The 17,732-nt window shown below is 31.3% G+C and overlaps 1 protein-coding gene across 1 annotated transcript; it reads right to left on the bottom strand.

Annotated features, from left to right (window-relative positions):
• Positions 1 to 708: 708 nt before the first annotated feature.
• LOC109338084 (non-specific phospholipase C6) lies at positions 709 to 3,444 on the bottom strand. The gene is made up of 3 exons (XM_019575219.1): positions 2,072 to 3,444; positions 1,418 to 1,594; positions 709 to 1,221 (listed from the first exon to the last, which is right to left on the bottom strand). Exons 1-3 carry the CDS (start codon positions 3,189 to 3,191, stop codon positions 923 to 925), a joined length of 1,596 nt encoding a protein of 531 aa, XP_019430764.1. The 5' UTR covers positions 3,192 to 3,444; the 3' UTR covers positions 709 to 922.
• Positions 3,445 to 17,732: the final 14,288 nt, after the last annotated feature.

Genomic DNA, 17,732 nt, shown 5'->3' with positions numbered 1-17,732 from the left:
CTTTTCGAACCTTAAAATAAAAATATATCTGATTAACAAAACATTTTCTAATAAAAAACAAAGTATTCTTGGTTTTTTATTGATCTAGAGGAACAGGAGCAAGATACAATCTTCTCACATACAATATTAAAAAGTAAAAAATTTCCTTTATAAAAAATTAATCAAACAATTTTAGGGTTTAAACTACTCTGGACGCACGTGAGCGTTAATACCTTCTTCGTTTGTAATCCACTCTCGAGTCCAAATTTGTAATTCAAAAACTAAAAATGCATATAAATATGATTTTCTACTTTTTGATGGCAAAACTTTAGTGTAACTCCAAACCAGTCATATAACTGGTGTTCGGTCGTAACACTAATAAAAAATATAGTATGGGCATTAAACTTAATCTACAGCTGGATAAATTTAGTCTGGCTTAAAATGTTGGTTGTGGACTGGAGTAATTGAATGCCTATCTAGTGTCTTAGATTATATTATTCTGTTGCCTTAAATTTTGAACTTCTGTTCATAAGCATAGGAGGTTGCTAACAAGAACTCGCACCTGAAGATACTCATTGATCAACTGTGTGACCTTATCACTGATATATCAACATGGCAAAGTCCCTGTTCGACTTGAAGTCTAGTTGAGTACTTAAATTTGCAGAGTGGTGCCAAAGAACTGAAACTTAACTAAGAGCATAGTAAATGGTAATATTGCTTCTTGATATTTTAACACTTCAATTGATTTCAATATGTTACTTCATTTATATTATGGTTTATACTTCATACAAAGCATTGGAGTAGTCTTCTTCGAAAATACTCACTAGCTAAACTATCACATCTTTTCAACTTTCATGACTATAGCACTCAAACAAACACTCATCTTAAATAAGCATTTCACTTTCACAAACCTAACATCTAACAAGAATAACCAAAAGACTTATTAATTGTGAGTTGAAGTTCTAGTGGTGAGGGATGACCTCATATCCACAATAGCAGACTCATCTGCCCCTAACTTGATGGCTTCTTTGCTCGCTCTAATGAATCTCGAAACAGCTCCGCGTGCATATTCGTGAGCTTCCTTCACACTCATCTTCTTGCTCATTTCATCCGGGAAACTGCTTAAGAAGTGATCTCCATTGAGAACAGCAGCCAGTTGAACTACCTCACTCTGAAACTGAGATAGTCCTGCATCTTCTTTTGCTTCAGTACTCCTCAAAGGCGTCACGTCGGGCAAAGTCACTATAACACACATATCCAGTTATCACAATGCAACACATAATAAGGTTACTAGTTTATATTACAACACCCTTTTTTCTGGTACTAGTTTATGATCCATTTCTTTATTAACTTTATCACATTGTATTTCAAATTTAATCATGTTTCTATCTATTATTTAGGAGCACAACTAGTTGACATGAAAAAGAGGAATGGATACCTGGGCAATCCATTCTAGGTGAAGTTAACTCCCCCACAATATCCTCAAATGTTCCAGCCCATGCATCTCTGTGAGTCAAAAAATTAGAGGAAAGGTTGAACATCTTCTTTATGGTGGCAGGAATGGAAGAGTGCTCGAATTCGGAGTTTTCAGCAGGTCCTTTGGCGCCACTTATCACTGCCAAACCAGGTCAAGTAGTATATTAATAGACATGTCAAACCAATCAAATGCAGCTTGAAGCTCAAGATTCCAACATATACACCTAAAGAAATGGACTATACCAAAGTCATCATAACCACATCACTCAAAATCAGTTTCATGTGTATTGACTTAATCTAACTACCAAATAACAAACCTCAATCTTTATTAAAAAGACAAGGGAAAAGACAAATCATATTGGCTTATATGCTCTAAAAAAAATCAATGAATGCAATTGAAGACTTCAATCAAGACCATCTGACAAATTAAAGGTGCTGAGGAACAAACATTCCGGGAAACTAAATGTAGCATCTAATAGAATCAAAACCTGCCACTGTCATCATAAGAAGAGTATAAGACACAATTATCTGACATCTCTTTCATAAGAAATATGTGAATGACTTTGACAAAATATGGTTAGCTACAAATGATAAACTATGCGGACTTCAAGCTTACCGGTCCCTTTCTTGATCCAAGGCGAGATCATAATAGTGGGCACCCGAACACCTAACCTATCAAACTTGAAGAAATAAGGAGCAGGTCCAGTGTTCCCATCTGGACTAGGAATGTTGACAAAGGGAGTCTCAACATGATCATAAAAACCACCATGTTCATCATAGGTAATGACCAAAAGAGTTTCATTCCATTGAGGGCTTGCTCTAAGAGCCTCATAAACCTCCTTAACCAACATTTGACCATTTGCAACATCATGAGATGGGTGATCATCATTTGCAGGAAAGCCCTTCAAATCGAAGTACCTAGGCTCAATCACAGTCAAATTTGGTAGCTTCCCATCTCTAGCATCTTTCTTGAACTTAAAATCGTACTGATGGAACTTCGAAATATATTTCAATTTCCTTAGATTCCTATAGAACAAGGTTGTCGGTATGTTCTGAAAATAAATACCAAAGTCCAAACCATTCCCATGTAGAGACTCAAATATAGTTTTTTGAGGATACCCTGTAGCTAATTGCCTCTTAACATGACTTGTTGAACCATGAGAAGTTGCAGAGTACACAAAAAGCCTATTAGGTTGTGTTGGACCAGGAATTGAAGAAAACCATCTATCAAAAACAGCAAATTCCCTAACCAAAGCAGCATAAACAGGCACAGATTCAGGTCTAAACCCTTTCATCACTGTCTCAGAGAGGTTCTGAGACAAAGACAACGCTTGTTCCACAAAACCATTCATTGAAGGAATGGAACTAGAACTAGAACCAAATACCTGTTGCAACACATCTTCAAATGAATGCCCTGGATCCGGATCCACAAACTCAGCATCATCACTGAAGCAAATTGCATCTTTCCTTGGATTTTTAGTTGAAACTGGGTTGCATTCATCTCCTGTGACACCATTGATTAAAGGGTTAATAGCTTTCTTCATCCAACCAAGCATGTGATCAAAGGAACGGTTCTCCATAACCAAAACCACAATGGTTTTGATTGGTTGATGTTGTTGTTGTTGCACTGCTGCAAAAACATAACTTGTTGGATAAAGAAACAAACTTGACACAGTTAAAATAAGCAAGAGAATTGATGGAAAATGGTCTGGTAATTTGAGATTACTAATTCTCATTCTTGCTTCAAATATGGAATCTTTTGGCAAATGGGTATCTGAATTTGTAGCTATATATGTGAATCCAAAAAACCTTTATCTATGTGAGTCCAAATACCAAATAAATTTCAGTGCAGTGGCAACAAGATATTTTGTTTTGTGCAGTGAGGGAAAAAGTTTCACTCAGTGTGTGTGGTGGATTTAGATATAAAGATAGAATTGGCAGAGTACATGAGAGGAAAAAGAAGGTTCTGGTTATTGTTTTGTGCTTTACTTCACTCACTTAAATCACCTTTAATGGAATATATTGGAGCCTATGGAAAAGAAAAAGGTAACGCAATTGAAGGAATGGTAATGGAAAATTGGAAAGTGTCATGTTGTGAGCACTTTGCGTTAAGTCTTTTTTTTCCTTTTTGGAATAGTTTACTACAGCTTACGGTCACCACTATTTTCGTGGTGGGATCACAGATTCACACTATGTCCACTTTTGTTACCACATATTTCTTGTTTAGAGAATTATTATTTTCAATTTTATCATTTTTATGTCATTAAGTAGCTTCAATACAATATGGGTTGGGATTGTAATATGAATGTATTCTCACTATAAACATTTATATATATTTACTTTATTATTTACTAATTTGATTATTTTTTTTTTTGAAGAGTTAACTCGATATGATTATGGGTCAGTTAAGGTTTGTCCTTTACCCAACCATAAAAGTTGATTGTGTCTTTTTGAATTCGGACCCAACCTAGACTCGAAGCTAACTCAACCCTAAATGTTGATGGGGTCAGCCGTTGAACCGAACCCGACCATAGACTCGAATTAATATAATGCATACTCATTTTAGATAAAGTCTTCTCAATATTATTTATTATTACTATTTATATGTAATTTGACATATGAAATAACATATGTATATATATTGTTAATCATGTATATAAGATAAACAAATTAGAGAATTAATGATACTTTGGACCACAGAGATGTCATTACTTTGTGTATAATTGAATAAAGACACATACAAACATGATGAATGTGTAACTATGAGATAGATCTATGCTGGATCATTCTTGTCCGCTACTCGGACATAAATATTGACTAAGACTTATTTTTAAACCTGAACCCGACAATAGACTCGATGAGAACTGACCCTATTCAGGCCCAATCATAATCAAGCTAAGCCGGATGAGCGAGATGGGTCGGGTTCTGTTCACCCCTAAAGTCGACAATGATTAAATATGAATGGACAAGATGTAATGATAGTATATAAAATTCATACATCGATAGTACATACATTTTTTTCTCATTCACTTTTATAATTACTAATGTGTAGTCAGACACTTCATGCATGTCGATCCATATTGTATGATACTAAGTATTCAGTTTTTATATATTTAACTTTGAAGAATTAGAATGTACTTTTTGTATTCGGTGTACTTTATATTATATTTTTTGTCTTTGCTATAATGGTCAATTTAATATGAGAGCAATGTTAATATATTGTGGCGTATTATATGAATTTTTGTAAAGATTAAATAATGTTAAGAGTAAAATATAAAAGTAGAAATTATACACCATATTTTATATAAACCTTTATATAATATGTATACATCTTTTGGTAGGTAAATAGTAGTTTATTAATTTTCACGACGTTCACATCTTCAATTGGTTTGAGAAGAATTTTGTCACGTACATGAAATAGTATAGAGAGTTGGGTTCACACTTCACAAGACCTTATTCTATGATATAGATAGGTGTATGGAGGAATTTGAAATACAAGAATCTTGGTAGCTACTTGAAGTATTTTAGATTTAAGACCTTGTAATCATTTTTGTTCTTATAACTTGGTTGTTTTCTCGTGAAGAATGAGGACAATTTCTGCTGAGTTGTCATTGAAAAATATTCAATTTAATGGTGATGATTAAGAATGAAACCCGAATCACCATGTTAATAAAGTCGGCAAGCCCTTAGTAAGATAAACTTTATCCCTTAGTTGCACAACAATATCTTAAATCATAAAAAAATAAGTAGAAATTTAGATGAAAATGGTGATATATATTCTTAAAAAAATTAACAAATTTTTAAATTTTATAAATACTTTTTTATAAATCATGAAACCTATTTTTACATTATATTTTAGTACTTAACTCTCTAGAACTAAAGATAATTCAAACCCTATTTCACGTTCACTTACTCATAGAATAATAAAATTTACTACTTTTTCACTCCATCAACGAGTCATCATTTATTTTCATACCCATCTCACAATCTACCTCACAAAAACGCGTATTCTCAGCTCTCTCTTCCTATGTATAAGTTATGACCCCAACTAGAAATAAGAATACATTCTTATTTAAGAACATATTCTTTTAAGAATAAACACATTATTGAACAAGAAAAAATTCTCTTAAAATTATAAAAGCAAGTTAAAACAATTAACCTGGTGGCTCTAACCCTAACAAAAAATATTATTGTGAAAGTAAACTTAAATAAAACTATAAATATGACGACATATATCATAAGTTGATATTTATTTAATAGTGTTTAGTTTGTGTATTATTTTCTTTTATGTAGAATAATTTATGACTGAATTTTATTTTGATTTTGTAGGATACTCATTAATTGAACTGAAATTGAAGAATTTGAGAAACAAGGTACTGCAAAGTGGAAAGTTTCAGAAACATTAACGCGTCTGAGGGGACAAGGAATTGTATTGTAATTTGTAAGCGTGTTAATAATATTTTATATTCCAATATGTAAAAGTCGGTGGAGAATTTTGTGCACACAAAGGTATGCATGTGAAGATATTGAATATGTAGCGATATGTTTTTTAATGGTTAGTTTAAGAGTTGAATTTTGGTGAGGAAAGAAAGGAAATGAAAACTTATAACTCATTTCATAAGTATATTTTATGATTACTAAGTCTTCCATTTTTCTTCCTCCTCTCCAAAATCAAATTCATTAACTAACCCTAAAGGATATCTCAAATCTTGTTTAACAATAAAAATATTAAATCAAAAATAATAAATATTTAAAACATTTAATTGATATATATATATTTTTTAATACGTTATAAGATTTGAGATAATTGTTTAGAATAACATATACTTGTTTGATATTGAAACTCCTCGCTTTAAAAATAAGCAAATGATTTCTTTTTAGTTAAATGAAATTTTTTGATTAGTTTAATAATTGAGATAGAAAGTGAGACATGAACTGAGATTACATGTGCATCATGTATTTTGGACGTGTAGCATCGTGAGCAAAAGACACACTACTGTCAAAAGTCAAAACTAATTCCAAGTTGTAACTATTCCATAGCAATTGACCAAGAAAAATGACTTTTACCAATAACACACATTATTTTGTATCACTTTATTTATCGTACTAATAGGAATAGTTACCTACTAAAAACAAACAATAAATTAGCTTCAAATAAAAAATTATCAAAAAAATCTAAAAAAATAATTATTTTCACTAATCACAAAGAAAATTATATGTCCAACACTAAATGCTATGTAAGGAGATCATATCTGTTGTCTCATATTTTGTACCACTTTATGTCCTATCAATTTTGATCGATTGAAATCTTTTTATTTAAGTTAGAAAATTACTCCCATGCAAGTTGAGGATTATTATAGGAACCGAATTCACCAATCAAATATTCATGGGCCATTAAACAATAATTATTACTAAGTAATTAATAGTGAGCATTGATATCTTCACTCTCTATTTATGTTTACTTTTATTTTAAATATTATAATATTACGATCTTACTCATTAACTAATATAGTTTTATTAAAAAAATTGGTAAGAGTCAAAACTTTTAATATTATTATGAGGAAACGGGGGAAAGTAATAAACAATACATAGAAAAATAAAAAGTGTATTGTAATAATAATCATGAAAGGGAGTCATAATGTAGTCTGATTGTGAAGAGGAAAAACATAAGGACCGGAGCATTATAAGGTGGTTGATGAGGGTGAATGAGGTTGAGGTGGAATTTCAGCTACAACAAAATATAACAATTTAACATACTAACAATTGCCGCGCAAAAAAATAAATAATAATAATTATGAAAATTTTCTTTTTTGATTTCAATATAGCACACAAATTTGTTATGTATAACCGATGAGATTACATTTTTTTGGTACTACCAAATGTATTTTCTCACCCTTTTAGGTAAGGAACTAACCATTTTCAGAGTTTGTGGTTGTCCCTCCCAACAAGTATCGCTTTCAGAAATCAAACCTTCGATCATGAAGATTTAGTATGACCTTATACCACTAGACTAAGATCTTGTTGATGGATCAAGATTACATTGATATAAAGTGATTTTTTTTACATATGGTCAATTTTTTTATTAGGATTAGATGGAGAAATTCTTTCCCTGAGGATTCAGCTACCAATTACAAACACACCTTGAATGTAACTACTTTATAGTACTACTAGTAGGATACTCCTACATTCACACGAGTGGTAATGTATTTTGCATGAATTTAATTAAAAAATAACAACATAATTTGTTAATAAAAATATTATAGAGGATTATCTCATAAAAGATGATTTTGATGTATTTTTTTGTTGATGTAGAGTTGTTAAGAAATGAGATAGTGTTGAATCTGTTATATTAAATAAACAATAATTATTATGAAGAAAAGTTTGGAACACAGTATAAAATAATTAAGTTGTAAAATATATGTTAGAGATTTTGGAAATCATATTTATAAATCACATTTGGTGTTGTCTTTAGTGGTTGTCCTTATCATGCATCAATATCTTAATTTTTTTTTGCTTTGAACTCTTGAAATAACTATGTACAATTGACCATGATTGAATACTGGTTTATGTAAATATAATTCTATTATGATGAACATAATGAAAATATAAAGACAACTTAAAAGATTCATCTTGGCATTTACTCAAAACTTATTCATTAATTTGGTAAACAAACTAAATTGTTGATGCAAATATTGTTCTAGACTGCAGAAATTGTTTATTATTGTAGTGATGTTTTAAGTTTAATCAACAATTGGACAGTTTGTTCTACCTTGGCTTTAAGTAAGTCAAAATAGTAGAATAAAAAATACAAAATAATTTGTAATTAACAATTTGAAGTAATAAAACCGAATGAGATAAACAAAATTGTTGAAATATACAACTGACATTTGTTACTTATTGAATTGTCTACACTAAAATTGTAAATGTAAAATTGGAAGTTTAAAAAATCATCAAGTTGTCAAGTATATTTAAATATTTAGGTTAATAATAAAATTACATGAAAAGTATGACCATATTTTATCTGATTGAAATAACTGTGATAGATATATCTATTTTCTACATTGCGCACATTTTTTTTAAAAATTATTTCCAAAATAATAATAAAAAATACACTCATAACAACTTTCATATATAAATAGATGCATTAGTTATCTGATTAAGACACAAACTACAGTGAATAGATGAGTCAAACGTAGGTGGAGTCACCACATCAAAATCACGTTATCTATGCTGAAGCAAGAAGTATATGCAATTGAAGTAACAACATTATTTCTTAATCTTTTCACTCAAAAAGTAACAAACATAAATTAAATATAAATTGTCACAGAGTCATTTGCAAAGAGATCAAGGGATATTGGAACTCCAATAATGCTATTGAGGAATTTAGACCAATCTGAAGGATTGTGTAATGTTACAAGACTGATTGTCAGTAAGATGACAAATCATGTCTTGAAGCAAAGATCATGTTAGGTAAAAAGATTGGAAATATCATATATATTCCCCGAATGTCAATGTCTCCATCTCAATGTCCATGATCATTCAAGCTTATCAGAAGACAATTCCCTATCATTGTTTCATATGTGATGTAAACCCATTGGGACATAACATCATTGAAGACCCTTTACATGGCTTAGGAGGACCTATGACTAGAGCTAAGACCAAAAAGGCCCAAGAAGCACTTCGGCAACTCATATTTTCTATCATGGAAACAAGTGCAAATGGGACCAAGCATGAAGAGAAGGCTTTAATTTGCATAAGTCTTAATGAAGAGCTTAAGGAAGGCCACGGCCTAAGGGAGGATCCACCTTGATCTCTTTAGTTCTTACATTAGTAATTAGGACCATAAATAAGTGGGAGTTGTCTTAAAACCCACACTAGTTTAGGACTTTTATTTATCATGTCTTTAATTTAGGTGTCATTTTATTACATTTAATTTTATGAAGGTTCATGTCTTGTAGGAAAGGAGGCACGGTCACACTTAGAGATAAAGCAAAGAGATAGAACATTTGGATGAAAGCTTGGAGGGAAAAGATGCACGCCCAAAAGCTTAGAGATAAAGCAAGGAGATAGAACATTTGGATGAAAGCTTGGAGGGAAAAGAGCACGTCCAAAAGCTAAGAGATAAAGCAAGGAGATAGAGCATGGATGAAAAGCTTGGAGGGAAAATCTAGAGCCAAAAGCCACACGGCTATAATCAAGGGAGATCTAATCTCCACAAGATAAGGATCTCCTAATCTAATTTCCCCAAGTCCACACGGCTATAATTAAGGGAGATCTAATCTCCACAAGATAAGGATCTCCTAATCTAATTTTCAAACAAGCAAATCAAAAGGAGGATCAAATTATATCATCAACATGAAGATAATGGAAGATATTATTTCAACCACTCATCAAGGCAATCTCAATTCAAATCCACCATCACCATTCGTCCAACACATGAAGATTAGATTGAGATTAGATAGGATTAGTTTATCTTTTCATGCCTTTTGATTTTGGCAATGTAAACCGAATTCCTTTCCCTATATATATGACCCATATGCACAAGGAATAAAGTAGATTGAATTTTATGTTAATAACCATTGTTAGTGAGTTTTCTCCTAGCTTCTTGGCTGAGTCAAGACCCCTTGTTCTTATCAAGAGTATCATTCTCTTGTGGCGAACTTCACAAGGCTTATCAAACATTCCATTGTTTGTGGCGCCATTCCATCCCTAACCTTTTCCATATTCTCAAATCCACCATAAACACCAACACCAAACCGTGAGCAAGCACTCCTTGTTCATACAAACCGAAACCATCCATATACACATAAACAACCATCATTCCAATTCACATCATTACAAACCGTGCATCACTTTCATTCCATTCTACAATCACTTCATCAATTCTCAACAAATTGCAAGCCAACCGAGGCTAATCAAAGTACAAATATTCAAAGCAATCAAATAAGTTCCAACAAAGTGAATCATCAATCAACAAAGAGGACTTTCACAAGAAACGATCCTATAACAAAGGCAATCCACAAAGAGGTTGTCATCAATATGTCATGACAATAAATAAGCCTCAAGGTCAATCATTACAAAGTGTGGGCTTACATCTACCTAGACCTGTCTTTAGTCATGGTCAATTGTACGTAGTTATTTCAAGGGTTCAAAGCAAACAGAGGTTGAAGATATTGATACATGATAACGATGGTCAACCACTCAAGACAACATTAAATATGGTTTATAAAGAAATTTTCCAAAATCTCTAACAGGTACTTTACAATTACTTTTATATTTTTCCTATTTTTTCCCTAACAATATTTTTCTTATTTTAAAAAACAGATTCTACACAATGTTATTCATAAACATCTCCAATTCAACAATCTATTACTTAGATATCATATCCTAACATGTAATCATCGATAACTTTTAGATTAACAATTTAATCATTTATTGTTTACATAGATTCATGCAAAATTGATTCTCGCCCGTGCCAATGCACGGGTCTCCTACTAGTTTTATCTGATTGAAATGATTATGATAGATATATCTATTTTCTACATTGTGTACACTTTTTAAAAAAAATATTTCCAAAATAATAAAAAAATGCACTCATAACAACTTTCGTATATAATTAGATGCATTAGTTATCTGATTATGACATAAACTAAAGTGAATAGATGAGTCAAATGTAGGTGGAGCCACCACATCAAAATCACGTTATCTATATTGAAGCAAGAAGTATATGCAATTGAAGTAACATTATTTTTTCATCTTTTCACTCAAAAAGTAATAAACATAAATTAAATATAAATTGACATTGAGTCATTTGCAAAGAGATCAAGAGATGTTGGAAATATAAATTGTCACAAAATCATTAGCACGACTCTTCCTTCTATTACATAAATGTTTACAGTCTTGTTAACACTTTTTCTTTTGGATCATGTGTTACAAAACACTCTCTTTCCTTTTTCATTTTGAAATTCCTACTTAAAAAGATTATTAAGGGAGTTGTATTAAAGAGTTGAAATGTAATCATGTGATTTAATGAAGTTAAAAATGTATTAAATGGGTAAAATAGTTCTGTTATTACATATAACTTCTCATACATTTCAATATTTTATTTAACTGAGATATTATTATCACATATAACATCTCATACATATCATTATTTTATCAATTCCCTTTGAATCATTTCACTTTCATCTATGATATCTTTATTACATTGTAATAGTTCGATGGCGGTGCCAACAATGGTAGCTCTGGCATGTGGCGGCAAGATGAAGGACTGTTTTGAAGAACAAAACAAAAAAAAGAAGATGAAAAGTACATTTTTCTTGCTCTTTGATGCTCCCATTTTAAACATGCAAACACAAGAGGGAAAAAAGGCCCATGGAGAAAAATAATTAGCACAACAATGATAGCTAATTTAAAACACCTAAAATATAAAGTGGCGAGTGAAAGTTTTGTTGGTGAAATAAGTGTATCTTAATAAACTTCATTCAATCAACAATCTCTTGTGTGATTTTGTTAAACTCATTCAATTTAATAGTATTGGCTTGGTTTCGGTAAATCAAATGAATAGAAGGATGAACCTATTTCCCAGTAGAAAATATACTTGTCCGTTTTTATTGGACATTCATTAAATAAAAATACATAGACTAATATTATAATACGATTATGAATACACTTAAATATTGATAAATAGATATCAGTAATAGGATTAAGAAGCTTACACTTAAATATTCACCGATGAATATAAATAATATTAATTGTTGAATCATGAATATAAACATGGTACTTCAAGTATAATATTTAAAAAATAACACATACTAAATTACTTATATGTCCAAACAATTGGCATAAAAAATAAGACTTATGTGTATTTATGTAATATGTACTATGATCATTTGTTCCACGTCTTCGATTTGAGAAATATGAGTCAAAATTTACAGGTTGGCTTAAATTCCATTTGAGGAAAAATATGATATCATATTTTGATGACTTGTCAAATTAAATAATGACTACAACAATGTAAAAAATTTAATATTAAAGATATTAAACTCAAGCATAAAACACTATAAATAAAAATTTAATATTAAAGATATTAAACTCAAGCATAAAACACTGTCAGGAAAAGTATATTAAAATTGGATAGACGTGAAAGGTAGCGAAAAGGATAGAAACTTGAAAAATGTGTACCTGTAGTATGGAGAAAAGACAAAGTTGCAATAAATACAACGTGCACACTCTACCACTTTTGTTTTACATTTTGTAATTAAAAAATAAAAATATGTTATTACAAATATATCCATTTAAATGTCAAATGTCAATCATAGGGGATGACTATTTTGGTAATTATACCAGCTCCTTCCATTAATATATAGATATAGATAAAATAAGTATATTGGATTCTCTGGTGCATGTGTGAACCCTTTAATTTGAGACGTTGCACACTAATAGTCATAAAGCACTCTGGAATGAACATTAGAAATGAGCCTATATTATATTTAGACTAAATATCCATTTTAATACCTCATATTTTTCGACCTTACCAGTTTAGTCCTTCAAAAAAGAAAAGACCTAAAATGGTCTCCCAAAATTTCAAATGTTGGTCAAATTAGTCCCTTTTAGCATGTTTTACAATACTTGGCAGGACTAATTTGACCCTAAAAAGAACTGATTTGACACACATTTGAAATTTTTGGGGACCATTTTAGGTCTTTTTTTAAGGACTAAACTAGTAAGGTCGAAAAATATAAGGGACTAAAATGAGTATTTACTCTTATATTTAATATGGAGTTGAATCAACTGAAAATATCAAAAGGATTTCTAACAAATGCTTAATGTTAAAGGCTATAAGTGAAGAGATATTTGAAGCCTTCACTCAAGAGTCATCAAGTCAAAATTAGAAAAGAGCCCTTTAGAGCCCAAACCATAAGCATTAGGCATGAAGCCTTAACTTCTCATTCATTTTGCTTGTACTCTTTTAGTAACCAGATTTAAAATTATCCCTAGTTACACAATGTGGAGGAGAGAAAAAGGAAATTTCACCATTCTTTCAAATGATTTAAAATTATCATAATGTTTTTACAGATAAGATACATAAAACTCTCTTTATGTCTAATCTTGAAAATACGATCACTGAACTATTGTCTTGAGGTCATGAGTCGATTAAATTTTGGGGAATGTATTAGAACCTTGTTCGCTAATATTAAAATGGTATTTTCGCTAATTGTATGAATTAATTTATCTCAAAACTTATTTAATAAAATACTTAATTATTAAAACAAAATAATAAATTTTCTGTCTAGCAAAAGTTTATTGCGCACCTACATATCGCTAGGTACAATAAGAAAATCAAAACTACATAGTTTTGGATATAAAGTTTTCTCATTATTTTGGCGTATTTTAAACGTTTTAAAGAACACAAGTAACATATCACTATTATTCAAATGATTAGTTGAGGAAAATGTTAGGTATCAATGACAGAATACACCTAGAAGGGGGTTGAATATGTGTGGCGGAGCTCAAGTTCCACTTTTTGGTTTTTACACACTTCCTGAAAAATATCCAATTAATCGATTAACTAATGGGCTTAATCGATTAAATCAAAACAGAAACAAAATGACCAGAACAACAACTTGCACAGTTATTAACCAACGCACATGCAGATACACATCATATATTTTTATGCAAGATTAATAAGAACATAGAAAGGTATAAGCATGCAAAATATCAGCTTCAAACTCGAATTAAAACATCTTGAAATATAAAAGACAAAGGGATAGAAAAGATTGCGCAAGGATTTTATCCTGGTTCGTTTTGCTGTCCATTGCAAAACTACATCCAGTCATCCCCTCTGATATGGGAGATTTTCCTTCGTCACTATAGAACACAATGTACGTTACATACACGCTTCCAATTACAAGACTCAAACACTCCTTTCTTGGAACCCAAAGAACTTCGTCACCCTTGGTTTGACCTTTTCCAAAACCGCCTCCAAGAAAACCTTTCTTACCGCGATTTGGCCCCAGCCAAGGTATCACTCTTTATCCCAAGACCTCAAAGTCTTTGTGAAGAACACCTTACCTAACCGCAGCAAGGATTTTCCCAATCCTTGAATAACAATGCTTTGAGTTATGAATGAATACTTAATACTCAGATATTACAATGAAGATCAAAGACTAAAACCTAAGCTAGAACTCACAAGACTTCCTAGTCTAATATGAATGTACATGCATGAGGTTTCTGAAATTATGCAATCATAAAAAAACTATCTCTTTTTCTTTTCAAGAAACACAAGAATGATGCAAGAAAGCTTTTCAAAGAACATGCAATATGAATATGAAAACTAAAGCCTTAGCATGATCTAATATTTCTTTTAATTCAACACTCTCTAATAGTTTCTAACAATGATGATCAATTCTTTTTTCTTTGTGTTTCTCACTCTTTTTCCATTTCTATAATTTGCCAGAATTTATACAAAATAGATTTTGCTTCTAAAAACAATTTTTTCAGTTATGCAGTTGAAATAACAGAAAAATAGACACGTTAATCGATTAAGTCATGAGGTTAATCGATTAACCAATGTAACATGATTAAAATAGAAAACGTTTGAGTGAATCGATTAAGTCACCATGTTAATCGATTAACCAACATATTAAAACACATGATTCAAAAGGCAAACTACTCATATGTTATGCTTAACTCATATACATGTTTTAGCAATTATATTATGCCTAATATGCACATATAACATGTATGATATGCATGAACATATAATAAACTAGATGATATCTCATTTTAGTGGATTGGTTACTTTATTAAGTCTTATGGGACTCACACCTAGGTTTACCTAACCTAGACTCAATATCTATGGCAAGCATCTTAGACTTCTAAAAAGATAATAAAGAATTATAACCTAAGTTTAATAAGTCACCACTTGAGCCCTAGGCATGTTGATTGTTGATCAATCTTCAAGCTTTAATTAACTCATTGACTTCATCAAAACATAGGCAAAACATTGCTAATGGGATCCTTGACGCTTTGCACTTTCAATCTCCCCCTTTTTGATGACGACAAACACCACATCAGATAATACGTTACATTTGATGAAATAGCTTGACGATGTTGTTCATTTTCATAATGGTTGTTATTTAGAGTTGAAGCGCTTTTCTCTCCCCCTTAGGTAAGCAATGATTAATAATACGAAAGTTATTATGACAACCTGCAAATAACATTAAACACAACAAGCAACCTTTCTCCCCATTTTGACATTATCAAAAAATATACGAATATTCAATTCTAGTCAAAAGTAAGAAGAAATATATCAAATTATTTTGAAAAACTGTAATTATTAGCATAAGCAATAACCAGTTTGAGAAGCTTAAATAAATGCATTGATTATGTAAATAGTTTAGACATGGAATGATTAAACATATATGTATGGCTATTTTACCACTTGTTAGCACTTGTTAGGCTATTTTCATTTTAAAGCAAATTTCAATCATTCAATTATAATACACAATTAAGACATGTTCAAGATTCACGCAAAAACAAATTCTATTTAACATAATTAGCAAGGTTCAACATAGTTACGAAATACTAAAAGTTGGTACAACCATAACCATGAGATGTACTTGACTCAAAAATATAGACGTAAGCTACAAAGCAACAAGAATTAAATTTCAAAAAAATTTGAGCCGAGGTAATCGATTATCACAAAATTAATCGATTAAGATGATTTATTTCATAAAGTTTTCACTACTGGAACTCATTTAATCAATTATACTGAGGGTTAATCGATTAATGATTGAAAGTTGACAGTTTTAAGCACAATTTTGAGCTTACTAAGAAATAATTTTGTAACCTTGTTAATAGACTTACGTTACTTACCCTTTGGTGATAGGTCAAGATTACCACTTGTTTGGTGAAAAGTTTGATGATATGATCAATGTTGTATATTTGACATTCAAAGTGTGCTGCTCCCTGTTTCATTGTTCTTCCCTTTATCTTCTCCCCCTCATTTACTTAGAGAAGTATTCTTGATAGGTAGCATAATACGAAAGTTCATTTAACAACCTTTCTCAATAACGTTTCTCCTTCATAACCTTGATCTACTTACCAACCTTGTGCATAGAACATCTTTTGTTGATTTATCCCTTGATGCTCAAATGTCCTTTGGCACACCTGCAAACACAATTTACTTGTCTCTTTCGGGTACCCAAGTTATTTTGGGTCCCCTCTTGTTAGTAACTAAGGGATCTTGCCCCTTCTTTACCCAAACATATTTGCCACTTGGCACACCAAATTTTCTAATAAAGCATGTAATGCATGTGTGACCGTGTGTACCACAATAGAAACAAGTATGCATGTTACAATTTGACTTCTTATGCATATGAATTACTGGATTTCTACATGGTCTTTTCTTAGGTTCAGGTTTATATCCAATTCCAGATCGGTTACCGATTTTTCTTGTATTAGCAAACAATGTGTTAAGGTTTTCTTGCTATATGTTAGCTTTGAAAGTTTTTGTTTCAAAACAGAATTTTCAGCATTTAAACTCTCACAAGTATCACATATAGAGGGTTGACATAGTTTAAAAGTAGAGCAATCACATGAGGCACATGCATAGATAAGATCAAGAGTTTCATTTTCAAGTTTAAACTCATCTCATTCCTTTTTTATTTCAATTATTTTCTTTTCATACAAGGAGTTAACTCTTTTTCTATTTATATTTATTTTAACAATTTTCATTAATTCCTCATGCATTTCGACATAAGGTGCATATAATTCATCGTATGGAGGAGAGTCATTAGAGCATGATGAAGTATAGGAATGTACCTCAATAGAATCATCTTCATCACTAGATGTGCACTTCTCATGCACTTGTGCCATAAGGTATACCTTTGAATTTTTCTCCTCATCGGATGAGCTTGAAGTCGAATCTTTCTCGGAATTGTCCCAAACAATGTATGCTCCTTTTGACTTGGACAGTTGAGATTTGCTCTTCTTGTTATCGACTTTCTTGAGGTGGCTCGAGCACTGATGCTTCATGTGGCCCGATTTTCCACACTCATTGAAATTGAAGCCTTCTTTGGGAATCTTGCTTTTCTTGGTTGAGTTCTTGGCTTCTTTCTTTATATTCTTGATCCCTCCTTTCCTCTTAAGATAGTTCTTGAATTTTTCAAATAGGAGAGTCAAGTCTTTATCGGAATCAGAAACTGAACTAGAATCCTCACTTTCTTGATCTTCTTGAAATCTTGTAGCCTTGAGTGCGATTCCGTTCTTGT

Source organism: Lupinus angustifolius, unplaced genomic scaffold, assembly GCF_001865875.1.
Source record: "Lupinus angustifolius cultivar Tanjil unplaced genomic scaffold, LupAngTanjil_v1.0 Scaffold_17_96, whole genome shotgun sequence".
NCBI lineage: Eukaryota > Viridiplantae > Streptophyta > Magnoliopsida > Fabales > Fabaceae > Lupinus > Lupinus angustifolius.
Note: the sequence above shows the minus strand (reverse complement) of the source record. Positions and strands in the feature narration are given on the sequence as shown.

Bases quoted from the DNA above. Each gene is read 5' to 3' on its own strand.
- LOC109338084 (XM_019575219.1), bottom strand. From the start codon at position 3,191: ATGAGAATTAGTAATCTCAAATTACCAGACCATTTTCCATCAATTCTC. The intron at 1,595-2,071 runs GTAAGCTTGAAG...CTGGTTTGGCAG, and splicing joins TTGGATCAAGAAAGGGACCG to TGATAAGTGGCGCCAAAGGA. The intron at 1,222-1,417 runs GTATCCATTCCT...TGTGTGTTATAG, and splicing joins ACCTAGAATGGATTGCCCAG to TGACTTTGCCCGACGTGACG.